At 33.4% G+C, this 20,844-nt stretch overlaps 1 protein-coding gene across 1 annotated transcript in view; it reads right to left on the reverse strand.

The window, feature by feature from the left end:
• The window catches only part of LCORL (ligand dependent nuclear receptor corepressor like), a 170,330-nt gene that overhangs the window by 27,655 nt on the left and 121,831 nt on the right, over positions 1–20,844 (reverse strand). Inside the window, 1 exon segment of the mRNA XM_042251264.2 lies at positions 6,242–6,335. Within this exon segment, the coding sequence (XP_042107198.1) occupies positions 6,242–6,335 (94 nt within the window).

The following is a 20,844-nucleotide window of genomic DNA, read 5'->3' on the forward strand; positions in this document are numbered from 1 at the left end:
TTTGAGTAGCAGCAAAAACACCAAAGCAAATTTTGCAAATTTAGAAAAAGATTATCTATTTTTTAAACATTACTATGCTCTCGTAACAGTTCCTGAAATGCTCAAATAATCTTTTCCATTAGTAGTCTAGAGCAGAACTAATCAAAATTAATGATTAGTGTTATTTTGAAAATCATTGAAAGATTTTTATGGCTTTCTTTTGACATTCCAAGAAGTCTATACTTTAAGAATTTCTTATTCAATTGATTATTTTTAATAGTGGAACTTCAAAAATCTCAACAATATCATAGGGGCCAATAATTTTGTTCTAATGTCATAGGAAGAACAGCTTCAAAAAGTTACTAATTAGATATTCAGATATTAGGATTTTATACATCTCTCTCAGATATTAGATAACTAAGTTCTCAAATTAGAAAATTCCATAATATACTTATTTGGCTTTAATTATTTTCATTTCTGTATTTTTTGTATGTTAGAATCTCAAAGAAAAACCGAATGTATGAATAAATGGTTGAATACACATAAGCCTCCAATCTAGAATTTACTCACTTAACTACATAAAGATTCTAAAATTGTATGTTTCACAGCTCCACTGCTTTTCGTGCTAAAATTTTTTCTAATTTTTGTTTGATTTATAAACAAACGCATCCTGCTTATTTTTTGGTAAGTTTCTATCCATTTTTCCCATTATAAGCTTTGTTGCTGAGAGTTGTCTGTAGAAAAAGTCAATTTCTATTACTGATATTAAAAAAATTGCTTCCTAGAGTGAATCAAATAAGTCAGTGTAGTCAAGTTTTTTCTTTTCTTTTCTTTTTTTCTTTTACTGAATGAATGAGTAAATCAATCACACACCAACAGTGTTGTAAATTTAAGTGCAAAAGCATTGAAGTGCTTTACTACAAATTACAACCTAGAAACACGTTAACTGAACAATTAAAATTCATACAATCAGATTTAGATATATAACAACACAAAGTAGAAACAGAATTACAGTACATTTACAACACAAGACAGATACATGAATTCATTAGAAAATATTGTAATAAATAATTCATGAATTATAGTGCAATTGATTTATGCATAAATATAACTAATTGCCTAACAATCAGTTTATATTAACAAAATCTGTCAAAATCAAGGCAGCCACAGAGTTTTACTAAATTACTGCGACAATGAAAATACTGTAATTAAAGAACAAATACAAGTATTTGTACTGTAAACAACTAAAAAAATCAGTCTCACTAAAGTTAGTATACAATTTAATATAAAATTGTCATTAGCTACCAGAAATGGTTTAAACAACTTTACTGAGCAGTAGTTTTCTAAAAACAGAGGCACTGTTTTTTCTTTTCCTTCTTTTTTTTTTAATATAAAATACTTGAGGAACATTCAAATAAGTAGAAAGCACATAAGGATTGCTTTCACCTTCACTAAAAGTCTGCTGAAACTGGATTTTTCAGAAAATTGTCAATTAACAAGTAGTAACTGGTAACTAAATTTATAAAGTACTTTGAAAGTTAAACATAAAGAATACCTTAATAGAATCATTGGGGAGAAGGGGAACCCATAAATTTCCCTGCCTTTCCTAGTTTGTATAATCAAAAGTTAACTCAATAATTAGAAACATTTTGTTTCTTTTAAAAGTTATGGGTTGATCATTACCTATAAACTATCAAAAAATATTTAATTTACTATTTCTGACCAAAAATAAATAATACGAGTACTAAAATGCTGCAAATTAACTATAATATTACCTATAAAACTACTGATCACTGTGAAGTCAATAGCAAAATGATCCCTGATTTTATGAATCCTGTAAAGTTTTTGGTCAGGTCATCTTTTAAATGATATAAAAGTGTTCTGTAAGTATCCCTTTACTATAAACTTCTCAATCAATTTATTAATGTAAATATAGTGTGAGGAATAAAAAAGCTCAATACAATATAAATATTATGTAATGCATTCAAACCCCCCAATTTTTGCAGGTAAAGTTCTGTATAAAGAGGTCAATAAAATTGTGTTGAAACATTTACTTTAACTTCGTTTTTCAATGGGGGGGAGGGGAAATATATTAAATAATCCAAGTTCTGGCCCTCACAAAATATGGCTTAATTCTTTAAAAAGAAAGATGACCCTGACATCTGCTGTTTTGCAATCTATCATGTATAATTTCTTGGGGGGGAAAAAAGAGCAAGAGGATTCATATCCTAGTATGCAAGTAACTTTAATAACTGAAGAGGGTTCAGTATAGATCTGAGAGACCAAATAACTACTTGGTTGTGTAGTTTCCTACTCTTCAGTTTCTTTAAACATATGTAAGCAGTTTTTAAATGTAATAGCTGAAAATCTCTTTAGTATTATATGTATATATGATTATTAGATACACACAAACACAAGTGTAAAAACACATGTATTTGACAAGGTGCACTTATTTTTTAAATTCAGCTTTAAGTATTCCTTTTGGACTTAGGAAAACTGGCTTAGAAAAAATGATCAGAACCTGAATTTTAACAGAGAAAAGGGGCACTCGAAGAATTTTGTATTTATGAAGCAAATCCCCATTCTTTCTATGGAGGCACATGCTTTATAACATTTTACCACTAAAACTGCATACTCCATAAATCCAACATGGATACTCTGAAACACATTTTAAAACTGCTATACAAAATTACTGGTCTTTCTCATGAGTCTAGTAAAAGTTAAAATGCACTGCCCAGCTTCTAACTACCTAATTAGTAGAGAGTTTACATTACTGAAAGTTCAAAACAGCTTCAGTGTTAAATATTTGTAAATCTATTCAAGACCCTGAACAAACTGCAAATTTGGTTATTAGCAAAATGATAATGTATCGCCCACCAAAATGAAATCTGTAATTCATTTTGATAAACTGAAAATGTTTTGAAATGTCACAGCAGCAAATATATTAAAGTTACACTGAGGTTTTTCAATAGTAGGAGTGTGTCACAATCCTTAAAATTTAAAGTAGTCATAACATCAACTAACCAGCACATTTAAACCAAAATTATCATTCTCAAGCTTTTCTGTGCACATTATAAACATGCTCTAAGTTGCATTCCAACTTTCTTTTCTAGCCTTACACATTAGCTTATTTTTCAAATGAAAAACAAAATTAAATTATTTTAATAATTAAATTTAAATTACTTTTTGTTCTTAGTATTCCATCTTACATTAAAGGATTCTATAGCTGCTGGGGTTAACTATGTGTCAGTTTTTTTAAAAGTATATACCTTATAAACCCCAACTTCCTGCTAAATCAACTATTAAAGGATAAATATTAAATTTCATTATACATATCATTTAAGGTTTTCTATTTCTGATGGATGCACTTGAGTGCATTTCATATTTCATAGAATGCACTGTAGTGTACTAATACTGTATATATTAATTTTTATTAGTGTGGAGATAGCTGTCTGTTTAAACTTTGATTGGTTGTTTCATATACTTACAATAAATGTAAGTATGTTATGCAAAAATGCTTACAAACTAGTAATATCATATTTCCATTAGAAGATGGTTCAACTGAATGGCTGGAGTGGTCTTTCACCAATAAAAATATTTCACTTGACAGTTACTTGTTTTCCCACAATGCTTTATGCTATTGACTACTAAAGAAAACCTGAATCTTTTTCACCTATTTATACAAGGATTAAATACAAACTATCAGAATTAAGTAAGCAACTATATAATTCTGTCCACAGTGAAAACCCTGAATAAAACTTTTTTTCAAAAGGCATGTAAGTGGTTTTTGAACTGTAAAATTTCATGTCTCCTGTCAGAGTGAGCATCTGTAATTCCCACATGTGTGTATATAGACACACAAAAACACACCTGTGCACATACACACGCAAACACACATACACGCACTCACGCATATACACACATACAAACGTTTTCCTAACAAGTAATCTACACAGGCTTGCTGCTGTTTTTGCAGCTGCCAGTCCCTGAATCTGTCATATTATATAACCCAGTGTCTGGTAATCGGAGTTTCTTCTTCGGAGGAGTCTTCAGTGTTCCAGATCTTTCTTTTACCTTGTATTCTAAAGTGCTGTGAGGTACCCCATAAATTCCTTGTGCTTTGGAAACACTCATTTTTCCGCTCATTACCATTGCAATAGCCTCTTCCATTATTTCATGATCATATTGCCGATAACGGCCACGTTTTTTCCTGGGCTGCTTATTATCTTTTCGATCCAATCCATCTTCAGTATTTTCAGAGGTTCCATCAACTGTTCCATTTTTAGAATTAAGACACAAAGGAGAGAGGTCCCCATGTAGAAAGTAAGAGTCAACACTTGAGTGAGTTACAGGCCCAGAACATTCTATTTTGTTCTGTTTAGGGAGTATATTTTTCAGTTTTTGGAGGGCTGATCCTTCAAGGACTGGAGAGGTTTTGGAAACTTGATACATAACATCCAGCAGACCAGGACCATCAGGTTGTGGTTTTGAAACAGAACTTACTCGTAGCTGAGGAATTTTTAACTGTACAGTAGGATGTGTTTCATATTGTAGGCTTTCATTTTTTTCTTTAAATTGAGTAACCATTTTCTGTAGAGTTAACTGATGGAGGTAACTGGAAGCTGTTGGGAATTTTAATTCTGAGGTTTCAAGTAGATTGAGTTTACTTTTTTCTGTGCGCTCTGCTTGAGCTCTTGCCCACAAGGCTACTTTTTGCAGCACTGCACAAGTTTCTTTACTGTCTTTATATGAGTAACTATCATTGAAATCTCGAGTTTTGTTTTTAAAAGATGCAGGCTTCCCTGCTGGTAAGGCTTCTAAGTGGAGAAGTAAAGTTTTTTGAGGTATGCCATAAAGTATGCCTGCTTTATTTATGTCCAGTGCTCCAGACTGAATGTCTTTCAAAGCTTTTGAGAGCAAACCATCTGCAAACTCAGCACTTCTTTCCACATAGTCCTCTCTGTTTCTGTGTAGTCTCCTGGATGGATGGAATGAAACGATGGTAAACTGATGCATGAGAGACTCTCACACAGCTATGGAAGGGGAGGGTCCACTCCTTTATTATACTCCTTGCTTAGGTAACATCACTTTTTAAGTCTGTGAGATGTAGTAGTTACTCCTTATCAAAGCAAACGCTACAGTCCTGGTAGGACAATGTGTCAATCATACGGTGGCCTCAAGGGGCAGACCTTCCAAGAACATAAAATCCTAACTCAGTATTTGTAAAAATATTCTCATGATGTTGCTATTCCTCTGACAGATGCTTGTAGAGCAACACATAATTTTTTTACAATTAGAGTTCCATTATATAAAATACCCAAATCCTAAAGGAGTTTTTGTTAGTAGAAATGTGACGTTACCGCTAAACAAGTAATAAAAGAGTCAACCCCTTTAAGGAAATTTGTAGCAGTAAGAATATTTCCAAACACAAACACCCCATATTTTTCTCTAGATAAAAACTTAAAATTTGAACCAAGTAGATATGTTATATTGGGTAAAATACTTTTAGATTTTATACATGTTATTTCTATTTTGAATGTATCATTATAACTTTCAAAGTTTCTTTAACAGAAAGTTCTTTATACCTTATGACTCAAAAAGCTATTACAGCCTTAGTTGAAAAAAATTACACTCTGTATCTGAGATTTAAATGTTACTAAAAAGCTTCCTATGCAAATTGTTAATGGAAGATGCAAAAGTTACCCCCCTTAAATTCCAAAAATCCAACAGAACAGCACTTCACTATTAATGATTTAATTAATTAAACAGCTTTCAAAGCATGAAAGGACTTTCTGTGGTGATTACTAGATATATTAAGTCTGCCACCACACCTAAAACACAATGAAAAAACGCTAAGCACTGTAAATTAGTTATAAGAATTAGTAAGTATAGTACTTTTAAAACTAGTTGATTGTTTAAAAAATTAAATAGTGAAATTACATATTTTCCTTAAAACTGCCTCCTAAATACTGAATTTAAAATTCTCTACTCGTCCTGCTTCTTAGTTTGTATTCTATGATTAAGTTGGTAGTTCATTTTAGTAACATGAACTAAAGTTTGGTGATTGTTCTGATAACTTTTCTTTAACAGAAAGAATAAAAAAGAAAGAGAAAGGACAAATGAAAGGTATGAAAGACACACATTTATGAGTGACAAAAATTCTGGAAGAAAACTATTTATGTCAGTCTATTCAGAGTAGTATGAAGAGTTCTCTGTATAATTTTATATTAATACTAAATTATATTTCCTAGATATTGCTTACCCAGCCACTGAATTTTCAGAAGAAGGATCACATATGGATGACTCTTCAGATTTTATGCTGGTTTTCTTTGTAGAGAGATCTAACACTCCATCCCCTATAATTTTTGCAAGAGAAAAAACTTTATATTTGTGACAGATAGGTAATCCTCACATCATAACATTTCATATTTTGATGATCTACTAATTAATGACCTAAAAATTAACACTGGTATTTAATATGTGGCCATTACCAACTCATCTTGTGGTTTTAGCAACAGAACATGACTGGGAAGGCACTACATAGGAAAAAAGAACAGAGGAAGAGCTGGCATTGCCGTGATATGAAGAAATTAGATAAAAATTGTTTAAAATCCACCCTTGTTCACCTTTCTCTTCTGCAGTGAAGAGTCACTTGATTGCTTATTCAATAAAAAACATGACTGTTTTCTATTCAAGGCTGCCCAGATGATGCTTTGAGAAAGTGGGAATAATGTATGTTTAACAAAACCGAGAGCATAGGAAATATGAGGATGAATAAGAGAACGATAATTAGCATTTACTAGGACTATTAATATGTGGAAAACATACTTTAGGTAATCTATGATTCTACGCTCAACCAATATATTTTTCAGAGCTCACAGTATAAAATTTTACTGTTTTAAATAACTAAAATGTACAACAGTTGAATCACTGACTATGTAACATATTGTGGTTATATCTGTGATTAGATGATGATACAATAAAATAACATTTTAGGAAAAAGTAGCTTGTTAGAAAACAACTGCCTATGTATTTCTTACTAAAATGTAGTTATTATTATTATAATACTGATTTACATAGACAAAACTTCAAGTGACTCAGATATGTTGTTAATCTGATAAACTTCAAAATCAAGAATAAAAATAAACTGAATTTAAAATACATCAATACATATGGTGAATGTTTCTGATACCTAAAAAACTGAAAAAGCTGTAAGAAATCGTTTTAAGAAAAATTCACGTTTTACAAATTATACCAAAAAATTCATCTATGTTTAAAAATAATTCAATTATGTGCAAAGCACTGCTGGAATTTGGAAAGCAGTAATTAAAAATGCATAAAGTACCTCCTCATGGTTCTTAACAATCTAGTTAGATAATTCATACACCACCACCACCATAACCATATTTCAGGCTGATGATATGTGCTACTTAGGAAAAATAAAGCAGAGTGAGCTGATAAAAGTAATGAGAGTAGGCTTAAGGCAGCTGCTGTTTTATTGAGTATTATCAATTCAGGCCTCCTTTGACTTGAACACTGTCCTGAACAAAGTGAAGGTAACAACCAAGCAGATTATCTGGGGGAAAGCTTATAGAAGGATCAGTTTGTGCAAAGGCTATGATATAGAATCATATCTGGAATTTGAGGAATAGCAAAGAGGCCAGGATGACTGCAATGGAATAAGCCAGACTCAGTGAGCTAAGATCAAAAACCAGGCAGATCATATAGCGCTTTGTAGACAATGGCAAGAAATTTGAATTTTATTTTGAAAGACACAATAAACCACCGGAGGATTCTAAACATAAGACTGACAATTTTAATTTTTTTAAAGGATTAATCTGCTGTGGGGGGAACAGAGAAACCTGTTGGGAAATTGATATGCTATTTCTCACCTTTGGGTTTTCACACTTTCAATTAGTTTCCTCTGCCTAGAAACCTCCTAATCCTCTCCTTCTATCCTCACTTTCACCCTGTGCGTGCGGGCTAAGCTGCTTTAGTCATGTCCAACTCTGTGCGACCCTATAGCTTGTAGCCCACCAGGTTCTTCTGTCCGTGGGATTCTCCAGGCAAGAATTCTGGAGTTGGGTTGCCATTTCCTTCTCCAGGAAGGATCAAACCAGATCTTCCTGAGCCAGGATCAAACCAGGTCTCTTACATTGGCAGGCAAGCAAGCAAGTTTTTTTTTAATCACTAGTGCCACCTCGGAAGCACCAAATCTTACTCATCATTCAAGACACAACTTGAACTTTGTTGTCATTATTGTAGGTTCCTATACTTGCAACACTTACCTATATTATTTAGCAGTTGGCAGGCCATAATTTAGTTCTTTATTTACTTACTAGTATTAGCCACCAGACAATATGCTACATGAAGGCAGAAAATCTGTCTACTTACTGATGTAGGCCCATTCCCTACAACAGTGGCTGATACACAGTAAGTGTTTGGTTAGGTACTTGCTGAAAAGAATTCAGAAGTAGAAATTCAGTTATTGCTAGAGGTTACAAAGCCTAGATTGAGATAAAAAGACTGGGCAGACAAGTATATGGTACATGCTACCTTAAAAATTATTAAGTGAAGTATCTTTTGATCTCTTTACCTAATAAATGCCCCAGTTTATCCATTCAGCTCAATCTTATGCTTAGTCAACAACTCATCTCAATGTTCATACTTCCTGAGCAATTGAGCCATGCGCAATTAATCAAAAATGCTATGTGGTGTCGGGTCTCTAAAACATCCAGTGCATGGTTCCCTCTGCCTAGAATGCTCTTTCCACTCTTCTTGAAAGATTCAGACCCACCCCCACCCCAGCCAAGTAGAAGTTTAATGTCACCCTTGTCAAGAGCATCCTATAAAACTTAATGGCACACTCATGCAATTTTTGAGTTACGAATCTTTTTTTCCCAAAAGACTGAATTACTCAAGGTCAGGAATTCTGACATATTTCATAAACAAAAATAGATTTATGTAAGTTATAGCATATAAAACACAGTCTTCATAAGTGTTATCCCTTGTCAATGTTCCAGAATAAATTAATGAATTTCTCCAATTGTAAGTTCTACACTTTTGATATGATTAAGGTTAATTATTCCACTAACTATAAATAAGAAAGGGAGGTGCTGAGAACTCTTCCTCTCTCTCCTTTACATTAACTGTGCTAACTAGGCTGTAGCTCCCTGTAACTGAAACTGTTAGCCACTCAGTCGTGTCTGACTCTTTTTGACCCCATAGACTAGAGCCCACCAGGCTCCTCCGTCCATAGGACTTTTCCAGGCAAGAATACTGGAGTGGGCTCTCATTTCCTTCTCTGGGTTATCTTTCTGACCCAGGGATTGAACTGGAGTCTCTTGCACTGCACGCTGAATCTTAACTGCTTGAGTCACAGGTAGCTCCCAAGCTAGGGCAAAAAGGTATTCTTGTTCTTTCTGGACTGCTCCTTGACTGCTGGTTTGGTAGCTGATTTCAGTCTTGAGGAGGAACTAGATTTAAGATCTGTTTCATCTTTAAGAGAAACTATTCAAATCAGGACTATATATCTGATTCACTTTCTTTAGAAACTCTAAACAGTGACGCAGATAAGAAACATTTTTTTTTTCCTTAACCCCTTCTTCCATAACTAGGCTGCCCATGTTACTTATAAAAAAGATCTCATTTTTTATTAGCAGTTTGTCACCTCAAGTATTTTGCTGGTATCAATTCCTTTTTCCATCATAAAGGCTGCAGATCAAGAGCTAGAAAAATGATAAATACCCCCAGGATTGTTTGAAAAACAAAAAGAGAAGGGGAAAAACAGCTTGGGAACCAGGACTGAGAAAAAAAAAATCAGGAATGGCAAAAAGGGCATTTTCTTGCTCCTGCTGCTGATTTACATTTATCAGTATCACTCCTTCATAATGAAGATGTCACGTCATAACTAGACTGTTTTGTGTGTACACATTCAAAGTACTAATAAATAACTTGATGGATAAAAACTAAACATCTATTATGCTAAATGCTGCAAGGCAATATGAAGTAAGTAGAGCACAGAAAGAGACTGAAATTTATTTAACCATTCACCTATTGGTAGGTTCTTAGGTTGCTTCAGTTTTTCACTGTTACAAATAATTCTGAAGTGAAAATACTACTAAATGTTTTCTAGTATTCATGTGTAAGAATTTTTCTCAGATGCACATCTAGGAATGCCAGTGCTGGACAGTATACATTTTGAACTTCTGTAAATATTACTAAAATTTTTTTCCACAACCCTGACAACACTTGGTGTTGAGATTTTTAATTTTTGCTAATCTGATAAGTAAGAAAAGCAAGTTGCAGGAGTAAATTAATAAGAGTACATTTGATATATGTGTTTATGTGGATATCTAAAGGACACACAACTGTTTTGCTTAAAAAAGCACAAGTACATATTATCAGAGGTAGCTCTCAAGGATAAACAAAAGGATGAACAGTTCCTTAAGAGAAAACATACTAGAAGTAAATATGATCAAGTAACACATTTATTAGTTCTGGGTGACAGGAACATGATTATTATACTGCATTTTGCTCTATGTATGAACATTTTCCAAATAATAAACAAATTATTTCCATTTACTGGTTGTAGTCTGAACATTAACACGATTAACTATTTCTCATCAAACATTAATGCTAAAGATACAGAATTAGAGAGCGGCTGGTGTAAGGTCAGGTAATTGTTACATACATGACACTACCAGATAACTTTAAAAATAAATTAGCATTTGAAAAATTGAAACCATGAACAAATTAACCTACTTCTTGTGTATTAACATTTTATTGGGTTAATTTTTTTAGAATTCACATTCCAAAACCAAGGTTTGGATTTCTGTTTACAAACTGTTCTCAGATCTGTATTCTCCTACAAATACCTGACAAATAATCTGTAAAAAGAAGATAAATGCGATCCACATAATACAGATCTTTCACTCCTCCAAGGGCACTATTCTTACCTGCCCTCTGTCCATTCGTCTAAGTAAACTATGCTCTCTTGGCCAGGCTACATATAACTTCAGCATCATCCCCTCAAAGAAGATTTTCCTAATTTACCCCCCACCTTCTTTCATATTCCCATAGTATTCTTTGTATGCTTCTATTTGTATTTATGTATTTATAATGTGTTGTTATAACTTGCCAAGTTTAGCATCTGAACTTCAATAGTACTGTGGGGAATTAGTTAACTATTTTTAGGATCTATTTATAATTTATATCTAATTAAGTGTATTTATTTGGCTGATTTTCTCACTAAACTTACTTCTAAGCAAGGCCTGAAATGAATAGTACCTCAGCAAACACCAATTCACTGACTCAGAAATGGCTTACCCAGTTCTGTCACATCAATCCTGCATATAGCAGACCCTGACTGACAAAACTGACAAAATTATCATGAAATCAAAGAACTTTGTTCAGCCAATCGAAAATGACAGCACAGTCAAGAAGCTGATATCTTATATGGGAGAGAAGTTAGTTTTACACACAGAGAAACTCCATTCAGTTAGAGGTTCAGAATGATTTTTAATAATCCATTTCTATATTCATTAGGTTCTAACAATAACAGATTTTTCTTCAGAAATCTTAAGACTGTTGATCATTAACCACTTAATATGAATATTAAGTATGTTAAAAACGTATTTATCAACTCATCATGACACTACTGATCTCCAGTTGCCATACTGAGAATGAACATGAGTTTAAAAGACCTTCAATAATACATTATGTATCATCAATATTAAAGATATAAGTATGAATCAAATTTAGTATATGAAGGCAAATGAATTTTAATGACAAACTATCATGCACATTTTATGCTGTTTGAACAAGGGAAAAATATTCCAAATTAAATTTCATAATAACACTAATCACCAGCACAAAACTTTCTTCCAAATCAATGCTATTTAACATTTTAAGATGTTTGATGCAAATCTATGTTAATAGTTTTAATAAATATCTGAACACTATTTCTACTTTATATCTTTGATCATTTCTTATCTCTCCTTAAATAGGTCATCCTTTTAGCCCCTTGATGTACTGTTCTAGTCAGCCTTCAGATCTTTCTTGTTTTTCCCTACTGTACTCTCTAGAAGATTCCCCTGATTTCAAACATAAATAATTTATATTTAACTGGTTTCTAGAAAATAGAACTTACAAAAATCTACATATACAAAACTATAATATTTTTCGAGTGTTACTCTAAGAGCATTATATGTCTTAACCCCACATAGGGCTCACACGTCCCAATATACAAACAAGTTTTTTTAATTTGCAATTTTTAATGATAAAACTGAAAGTGAAATAGAGGTTAATTATCTTGCCCAGGGTCACACACTTACACTTACTGTCATTCAAACTCAGGTAGTTATTCCAGATTCTGATTACTCTATTAAACTACAATATCTAACCTGTGTAATGTTTCAAAAAGTCAAGTTACAATGGTAATGATGTAATAAATTTGCTACCATCACATATAACCAGTTAAAATGCACAACACTTTTGGAAATAATCTAGTAATATGCTATCAAAAATCTTAAAAATGTTCACACTCCTCTAAACATCTATCTTAAGAAAATAGCATTTAACAAGAAAATGCTTTTATGTACAAAGGTATACCAAAAATCTCAAATATACATAAGCTCAAATATATATAAATATTTGCACTGAAGTGAAGTCGCTCAGTCGTGTTCGACTCTTTGCAACCCCATGGACTGTAGCCCACCAGGGTCCTCCAATCCATGGAATTTTCTAGGCAAGAGTACTGGAGTGGGTTGCCATTTCCTTCTCCAGGGGATCTTCCCGACCCAGGGATTGAACCTGGGTCTCCCGCATTGCAGGCAGACACTTTACTGTCTGAGCCACCAGGGAATCCCAAAATATGTGCACTATTATATATATAAATATTCACACAATATAATTTTGCTAATTTTCTCTTTTCCCCAAGTTTACAATAATGAGCATATATATTAAGGAAGAAACTCCACAAACTTATCAATAAAATACCAAACTATAAAAGCAATCAGTTGAGTTTATCCAAATTTTATTTTAAAATTGTTTTTGTTACTTGTTTAACCATTGAGTTAAAGTTTCAGAGTCATAGGAGAAATGATCAAGATAGCATTAGGGCAGGATATCAATTAAACTTTAATATTGGTTTTTCCATCCTTCATTTGCCTTCTTCTGCACATCAAACACACTTTTTAAAGGGAAGAGTTACTGCTTTTTTGATGTGTTTTATTTAATGCCTACACAGCTGAAATCTCATAGAATTCATTCACCTACTATTTACTAATATGACAAAGGACAAAATAAATCAGGAAAAAGTTCTTGTAATAAATTTAGGATTGCCGGGGGCCAGCGTGAGGAACTCCGCCCACGGCAAAGGTCATGAGGAACGAGGCTTGGCATACGCAAAGGCGTGATCAAGCCTCAGGAAATCCCCTGTTCCCGAGCATCTAACCCCAAAACCAGGGTCTGTTTTATGCTCTCACCTACACCTCTGACTTTACGGGGGCTCTCCCCCATAACCGTTTCTCTCGGAGGAGTAAACGTGCAGCTCCAAGGCAATAAAAATTCTTGGGCGTGACAAGAGTGTTTCAGCTTACGGACTCCTCTGAAGGTTATCTAGCCCACCTGTATAGGTTTGTCCGGCCACGTGTGATTGTTTACAGCCTCCCAACCTGAGAGGCATGAGATGTTTTAGACTTACTAAAGGCAAATTCTTTTGGGGAGTTAGAAATTATTAGTATGATGGGTTGGTTAGGAATTATATTGGTGAAGGGTTTTTCATTTGTTGTGTCAATAATTGCTGCTAATTCCCTGCTCTGGGTGGGACAAGGATGTCTCAGGTCAAACCTCTCTGCTGACAGACTAGCTTGTGTGATAGGATTATCCATACTCCTGCCACATGATTGTTTACTACCTCTTAACCATAAACAGCACAGAGTTTTGGAGTATTTGAGAGTCTTAATTAGCATAGGGCTTTTTCTTCTTGTTGAGTCAATGATTGCTGCCAGGCCTCCATATTCTTAGGCACCTGGGAATATATTAATCAATGTATTTGGAATATAGCAAAGGAAATATGGTAGTTTTTGATGTTAGCAATACTAGACTTTTTGAGTTAATGGATTTTCTCTTTTGTAATAGATCACTGTACTTTGTTATAAATCACTGTGTCCTTGCTATGTAAAAATGTAACTTTATCATATCTTAAGACTAAATAGATCTTAAGGGGAGCATTGGTGAAGATTTTCATTTGTTGGGCTGATGTTTGCTGCTAAATCTCCATGTTCCCTACCCTTATAATGAATATAACTAACATATAGGAGAAATAAGTATTAACCCTTAAGCATATAGGAGAAATAAGTATTAACCTTTAAGATTAATCTTGTTAACCTTGGGTTAAATAAATTCCTTTCTTGATTGTAACTCACTACACCCTCACCCTATAAGAATGTAACTTTATTTGGAGGGTGGTGCCTGGTTTAAGAAAAAACACCCTTGGAAGAAATAAGTTTTTGGTTATCAGAAAGAAAGGATCATAAAATGTCAGCAGGTCTCACTCATGGCCAGAAGATGATGTACCTTTTTTTATACATTTATGTGAAGCACCTGATTTCGATAAAGGTCAGGACTGCTGACCCCCGCGAGACTCTGTATTCATCCCTATGTGTAACAAAAGGTATATAAGCAAACCCAAAAATAAAGAAATCGGATCAGTTTCCGGAAAGACTGATTCCCCCATGTCGCTTCTTTCTTGCTCCCGTTTTTCTGGCTGAATTCCCATCTGGAGCATGGATGCTATTCCACATAATCCAAGTTATTCAGCCTCTTTTTCTCCACTAATCTTCCTACTACACTATCCGTTTCTAATCTCTCTATATCTGTGATTAAATATGTATTTTTCCAAAGACGCCGACTCCGTCCCCACCTTCGAATCACCCTGGATCCACTGGGGCTAGACCCTGGCACAGGATGTGAAAAATACTACTACTAACCTTAATTAGGAAATATTACTGGTAAAATTAAACAAGGTTTCAGCACCTCCACCCTAAGCCATTTTAGAATTTCATTGCAGTTCTTTTTTCTTTCTTCACTTATTCCTTTAAGTATCAAACCAAAGTCAAAAGGCTTCAAAGTCAACACCTTGAAAAATATTTTGTAAAACACATTGTTTGTTTATACCAAGTGTTACAGTGTGTACTCTGTAAGTTTAACCTTCAACCAAACTTTAAAAGATGTGGCATGTATACTTATTACAATAATATTATACTGGAAAACTTTAGATTTGCTAGTCCTTATCATGCTCATCCAAAGGTGATCTAGGAGTTTTAAAAATATTTTTACTGAAATATTACATTCACAACAAGAATGAACCTAAGTACACAGTCCAATGAATTCTGAACATTTCACTGTAAATAGCAACTAGATCACCACAGTCAACCTGAAGCCCTCCCCATCATATCTCCTCTGGTCTCTAACTTACACCTACCTCCACTATCTTGACTTCTAACAGCTTTATGCATGCTCTTTTAAGTAGCAATTTCACTTCTAGGAGTATGTCCTAAGTAAAAATTAAGATTCAGTGCACAATTTCAGCTTGAGCATGTATATCTGAAGATAAGTATAATGTAATCCTTCCATGAAACAGAATACTATTCAGCTAAAATATATTGATGTTTTAAAATATTTTAAAAATACAAGTTACAGAGGATTATATAATGAATGATTTGTGGGAATAAGCTCTGAGAGGAGACAGTGAGAGTAAGAGTGTGTAAATATGAGTGTTTTTTTCCAGAAAATGATTTGGAAGGATTGAAAATCACAGCAGTTAACTCTGGGTGGATGAATAAAAGATCAATGCATAGCTTTACAATTCATTCATTTTATTAATATTTATTGAATGGTTATAATATGCCAGTCAGTTTTCTAAATGGCACAAAGGAAACAGTAGGGAGTACAATAGAAAATGTTTCTGCTCTCACAGAATTTACATTCTAGTAGAGCAGACAAAGAAAAGATAAATCAATAAAATAATATTGCAATTACCCTCCAATTAATTAAAAAAATAAATTCACAAGATGATAAGGCCTATAACGAAAATAAAAGACAGTAACAGGAAAGAACAACAACAATGGCAGGTGGGAAGAGGCTATCATGTTGGAATAAATGATTAGGAAAAGTCTAGAGAAGAAGATTTGCTCTTTTTCAAAAGAGAAATTTCACTGATACACATTAACCATGCAAAATATAGAATGATTCCTTCTATCCACTCTTTACACAATTACCTAGATTTTTGCTATGCTTGCTCTATTTATACTATCTACTTAAGTATTTTAGAGTTAATTCAGTTGTCACATCATTTCTATATTCTTAAGCATCTTTGATTCATGGGGAGGCAAAGAGTCGGACACGACTGAGCGACTGAACTGAACTGAAGCATCTTTAAACATATGAACATTTTCTTACATAACAATTCCTTGATATCACCTTATACTTAGTTTGTACTGAATATTCTCTAGGCAAGCCAAAGTGTCTTTTTACAATCGCTATGTTCAAAGTAGGAGCTATGTTATGCTTGACGCTATGTCTCTTAAAATTTATAGCAGCCCTTTGCCTCATTTTTAAACATAATGATACTGACTTTTAGAAGCCAGGTTATCAGTTCTACTAGAGAATATCTTACAATATGGTTTGTTCTTTCTCCTTTTCTATATTGTCATTTGTTTTCACTTTATTTCCTAATAATTCTGACAAACCTGAAGTTTTAAAGCAAATGGTTCTCAAACTTTTGGATCTCACAATCTCTTTAGCATTAAAAATCTCTGTGGATCTCAAAGAACCTCTGTTTCGGTTAAGAAACTTTATTTCTTAACATTTATAAGTTAAACTGAGATGTTTTAAAATATCTGTAATTGATAACCATAAATGCTAATATTATAATAACATTTTAATGAAAAAACATTTTTAGATATAAAGTGAGAAGTTTAAAAAATAATTTTGTAAATCTTTTAAATGTCTAGCTTTATAGAATACAGTTGGATTCTCATATGTTTCTGTATAAACTGTGTTCAGAAATCATACATCAATCAGCCTCTGATTGACTCGATTACCTACTCTACTATATACTGGGAGAAAATGAGAGTGAAAAGGGCAAATAATAATATATTAATTTTGACTTGCTGTACTCTAGAAAGAGTTTCATTGAGAACCACTGACCTAAAAAATTGCTTAGAGTCATGTTCGACGCTTCTGTCAAGAATACTTCACAAGTGATATATTAAGTGTATTTCCAAGATGCTTAAGTGATCACTGTATTCTGATGACAATAGCTTGACCCCTCCACTGTAAAGTTACCCAAGGAATCTTTCCTCTAATAATTTTATCTTCTGATGATACTTTTGATTCAGTTTTCTTATTAGGAGTTGTAAAATAATATTTTAAGTCTATCATGTCTTCATATTTATTAACTGAAATTCTTAAGAATCCTTCTCAAAAGAAGGCAATTTGGTTATCCTGAAATACAATTTGTAAAAGAAAAGCAAAATAAATGCTAAACTCTTTCCTGCAACTGCTCATTTTCAAAGTAATAAGCTGGTATGCTATGTTCCTCTGTGTAGACTAATGACTTTGAGGAATCATTATCAAGATCTAGTGGATTTTAAAACATTCAACATGTTTCAGCTAAAAATGTTTTTCCCTCTTGAGGCTTAAATGTTCTCATATTTGGCCAATGGGGAACCATTAACATTGCCTCCAGTATTTGGTTAACAAATTGGTCTTTGGTATATTCTTGCTTGTTGGCACAAGATGTTCCAGGATCACCTTATACATTTTCTGATCCAGATCTGGATTCCAAGGAGGTCTGCTACTGCTACTGCTAAGTCACTTCAGTCGTGTCTGACTCTGTGTGACCCCACAGACGGCAGCCCACCAGGCTCCTCCATCCATGGGATTTTCCAGGCAAGAGTACTGGAGTGGGGTGCCACTGCCTTCTCCCCAAGGAGGTCTACTTTCCTTTAAAGGAAAATAATGTTTAGAGACCACAATCTAGGCCCAAGTTCAGTGTCACTGAACTGTCAAGCAATTATTTCAGTACTGAAATATTCATATACATAAGAGTACAGATTTTTGAAATGAAAAAAAAAAATCATGAGTTTGCAATGACATTTCCAATCTGTGTGTATTAGTCACTCAGTCTTGTCTCATTCTGTGTGACCCCAGGAACTGTAGCCCAACAGGCTGCTCTGTCCTTGGAATTCTCCAGGCAAGAATATTGGAATGGGTTGCCATGTCCTTCTCCAGTGATCTTCCCGACCCAAGGATTGAACCTGGGTCTCCTGCACTGCAGATGGACTCTTTACTGTCTGAACCACCAGGGAAGCGCTTTTCAGTATACATGTATGCAATTTACAGGGTTTTTAATTCTTTGATTTTTAAATTTGTTTGTTTCTACTCTTACCCTGAAAATCTTGGCTTCCTAAAATAATAATGTAATTATATATTTGATTTATCCTATAGATCCAAAATAACACACAATGGCAATATCATTACTAACATTACTAAAAGAAGTTTAGGATTTCTTTGAAGTACTCATTTATGTTTAAAATATATTCCACCAAAAATGTACAGTCAAAATATTGGGTAAAGTCACCTGACAGAATCCTTTTCTCAGTGTTAATACATTACTGTTAAAAACATGATGCAACTATGCTCATTTGTTACTTTCTTTTTCATATTTTAGGGACTGCTTTAATTTTTTAAAATTAAAAACCTTTGGGGTTTGTTGAGCATTTATATAAAGCTATATAAAGGTCCATCCACAACACTTCTATTCAGCCCTCTCCATCTCATTTACTTCATTCCCTTATAGGTTTTATCTTTCCTGCTTTGTTTATACAAAACAATACATATATATATGTATATATATATATATCTGTGTATATAAAATATATATATATACACACACAATTCTGTATCTTGCTCTTACCTCCTAACAATAAAACCTGAAAATGTCACTATAAAGGGATCTTTCTCACACTCTTTTCCAAATACTCAAATTTTCTACTGTATGGATGTATAATAATTTGGTTATCCATTTGGGTTACTTCTAATTCCTTGCTATTATAAATACCCCTGATGAATTAACTTTGAATATGTATCATTGATATTTGTATAATTATAAGCTCAATTCTTTGAAATGAGATTGCTGAGTCAAAGAGTTAAATGCATTGCCAATTTCCCTCCATAAAGATTCTACTAGTTTGTATTCCCTTAGGAATGCATGAGAGTGCCTGTTTCTTACAGCCTCATGAGAAAGATTATGTTGTTCAACTTGAATTCTTATTAGTCCGATAGGTGTGAACCATATAATGACTGCATTTCCTATGAGTTTATAAGTGTGTTTTCCTATGTTTAAAAACTTTTAAAGTTTCTTATATGAACTGACAGTAAAACAATGCTCATTTACCTAGCAGGTGGTTTTTCTTTCAGTACTCAATTTTTTGAAACTGTTAATGCATTAATTAGTAGCCCTTTATTTTATAATTTAGATTATAAATATTTTTCACAGACTACTATTTCTCTTTGGATTTTTCTAATAGTGCTTTCTTCTTTATCACCCAAAGTTATTTTTACACACTGGAATTTATCACTCTCTTATTGTTAAGGTGACGTTCTAGTTGAGATATAAACGATGAAGGGGACAAGCCAGAGAAATAAGAAGGCTTAAAGGCAGAATAATCCAGGAAAAGCAACTGGCAAAAGTGAAGGTTCAGAAGTGAAATGAGCTTAGCAGAAATACGCAGATAGTGTGAAGTGCACATACTAAGCCAGGAAGAGAGGAAAAGGAATCAGAGGGGTAGACAGGGACAAGATCTTGTCAAAACCATGTAAACCATGAGAAGAAAACAGATTTTATTCTTCCAGTAATAGAAAGGAAGATTTAGCTCTGGTAATAACAGAAAGATTTAATATAGAAGTAATACAAGCTTTACTTTATTCAAGCAGATATTTTGAACCCCATTTTGGCACACTGATAACTTAAGAATTATGTTAAGGTACATCTTATGAAAGCTGTATTTGGAAGGAAAATACATGAAAAAATTATAAAGGAAATAACTCAACGAACTGTCACTTGGAAACCACATGGTAACAGAGTGACCAACTTTATACCAAACTTAAAAAATATTCAGGAAAAATTTAACAGCTATTGAAAAACTGACTTCTTTTTCTTTCTTTTTATACTTACATTTGTTTATGGAGGTTCTAAATTTAAAGTGCATGGTTTTATGCGATATTCTTTACAAAACAGAAAAAAAAGAAAAATCCAGTTTAAATATACTGTGGTTGTTTTTCAGTCACCCAGTCATCTCTGACTCTGCGACCCCATGGACTGAAGCATGGCAGGCCTCCCTGTCCTCACCATCTCTCGGAGTTTGCCCAAGTTAAATAAAGGTAACAATTATATTTCTTGACACTATAATCTGACTTTACAGAAAAAGCCTTGACTAGTCTCCTGATTTTTAAGTGACTGAGATAATCTTCATACAATTCCTCAAACATACCTGATTTGTTCCTGCCTTCTTTGATTTCTGATATTTTGTCTCTGTTTTTGATACTTCTGTCTGGAATGACCTGCCCTCAGATCTTCCTGTGGAGAACAACTTCTAATTATTCAATTCTCTGTTCAAACTCACTTCTTCAGGGAGGCTTTCCTGACCACCTTACCTAAGATAATCCTCTCAAGTCACTCTTGGTATCTTGCTTATTGATTCTTTTGTAAGATTAGGGGCATGCTGACAGGCATATTTCCAAAAAGTAACAAATAACTTCTGGAAATGAAAAAATAAAAACAAATTAGAAACTCAA

The sequence above is a fragment of the Ovis aries genome, chromosome 6 (genome assembly GCF_016772045.2).
Source record: "Ovis aries strain OAR_USU_Benz2616 breed Rambouillet chromosome 6, ARS-UI_Ramb_v3.0, whole genome shotgun sequence".
Classification (NCBI taxonomy): Eukaryota; Metazoa; Chordata; class Mammalia; order Artiodactyla; family Bovidae; genus Ovis; species Ovis aries.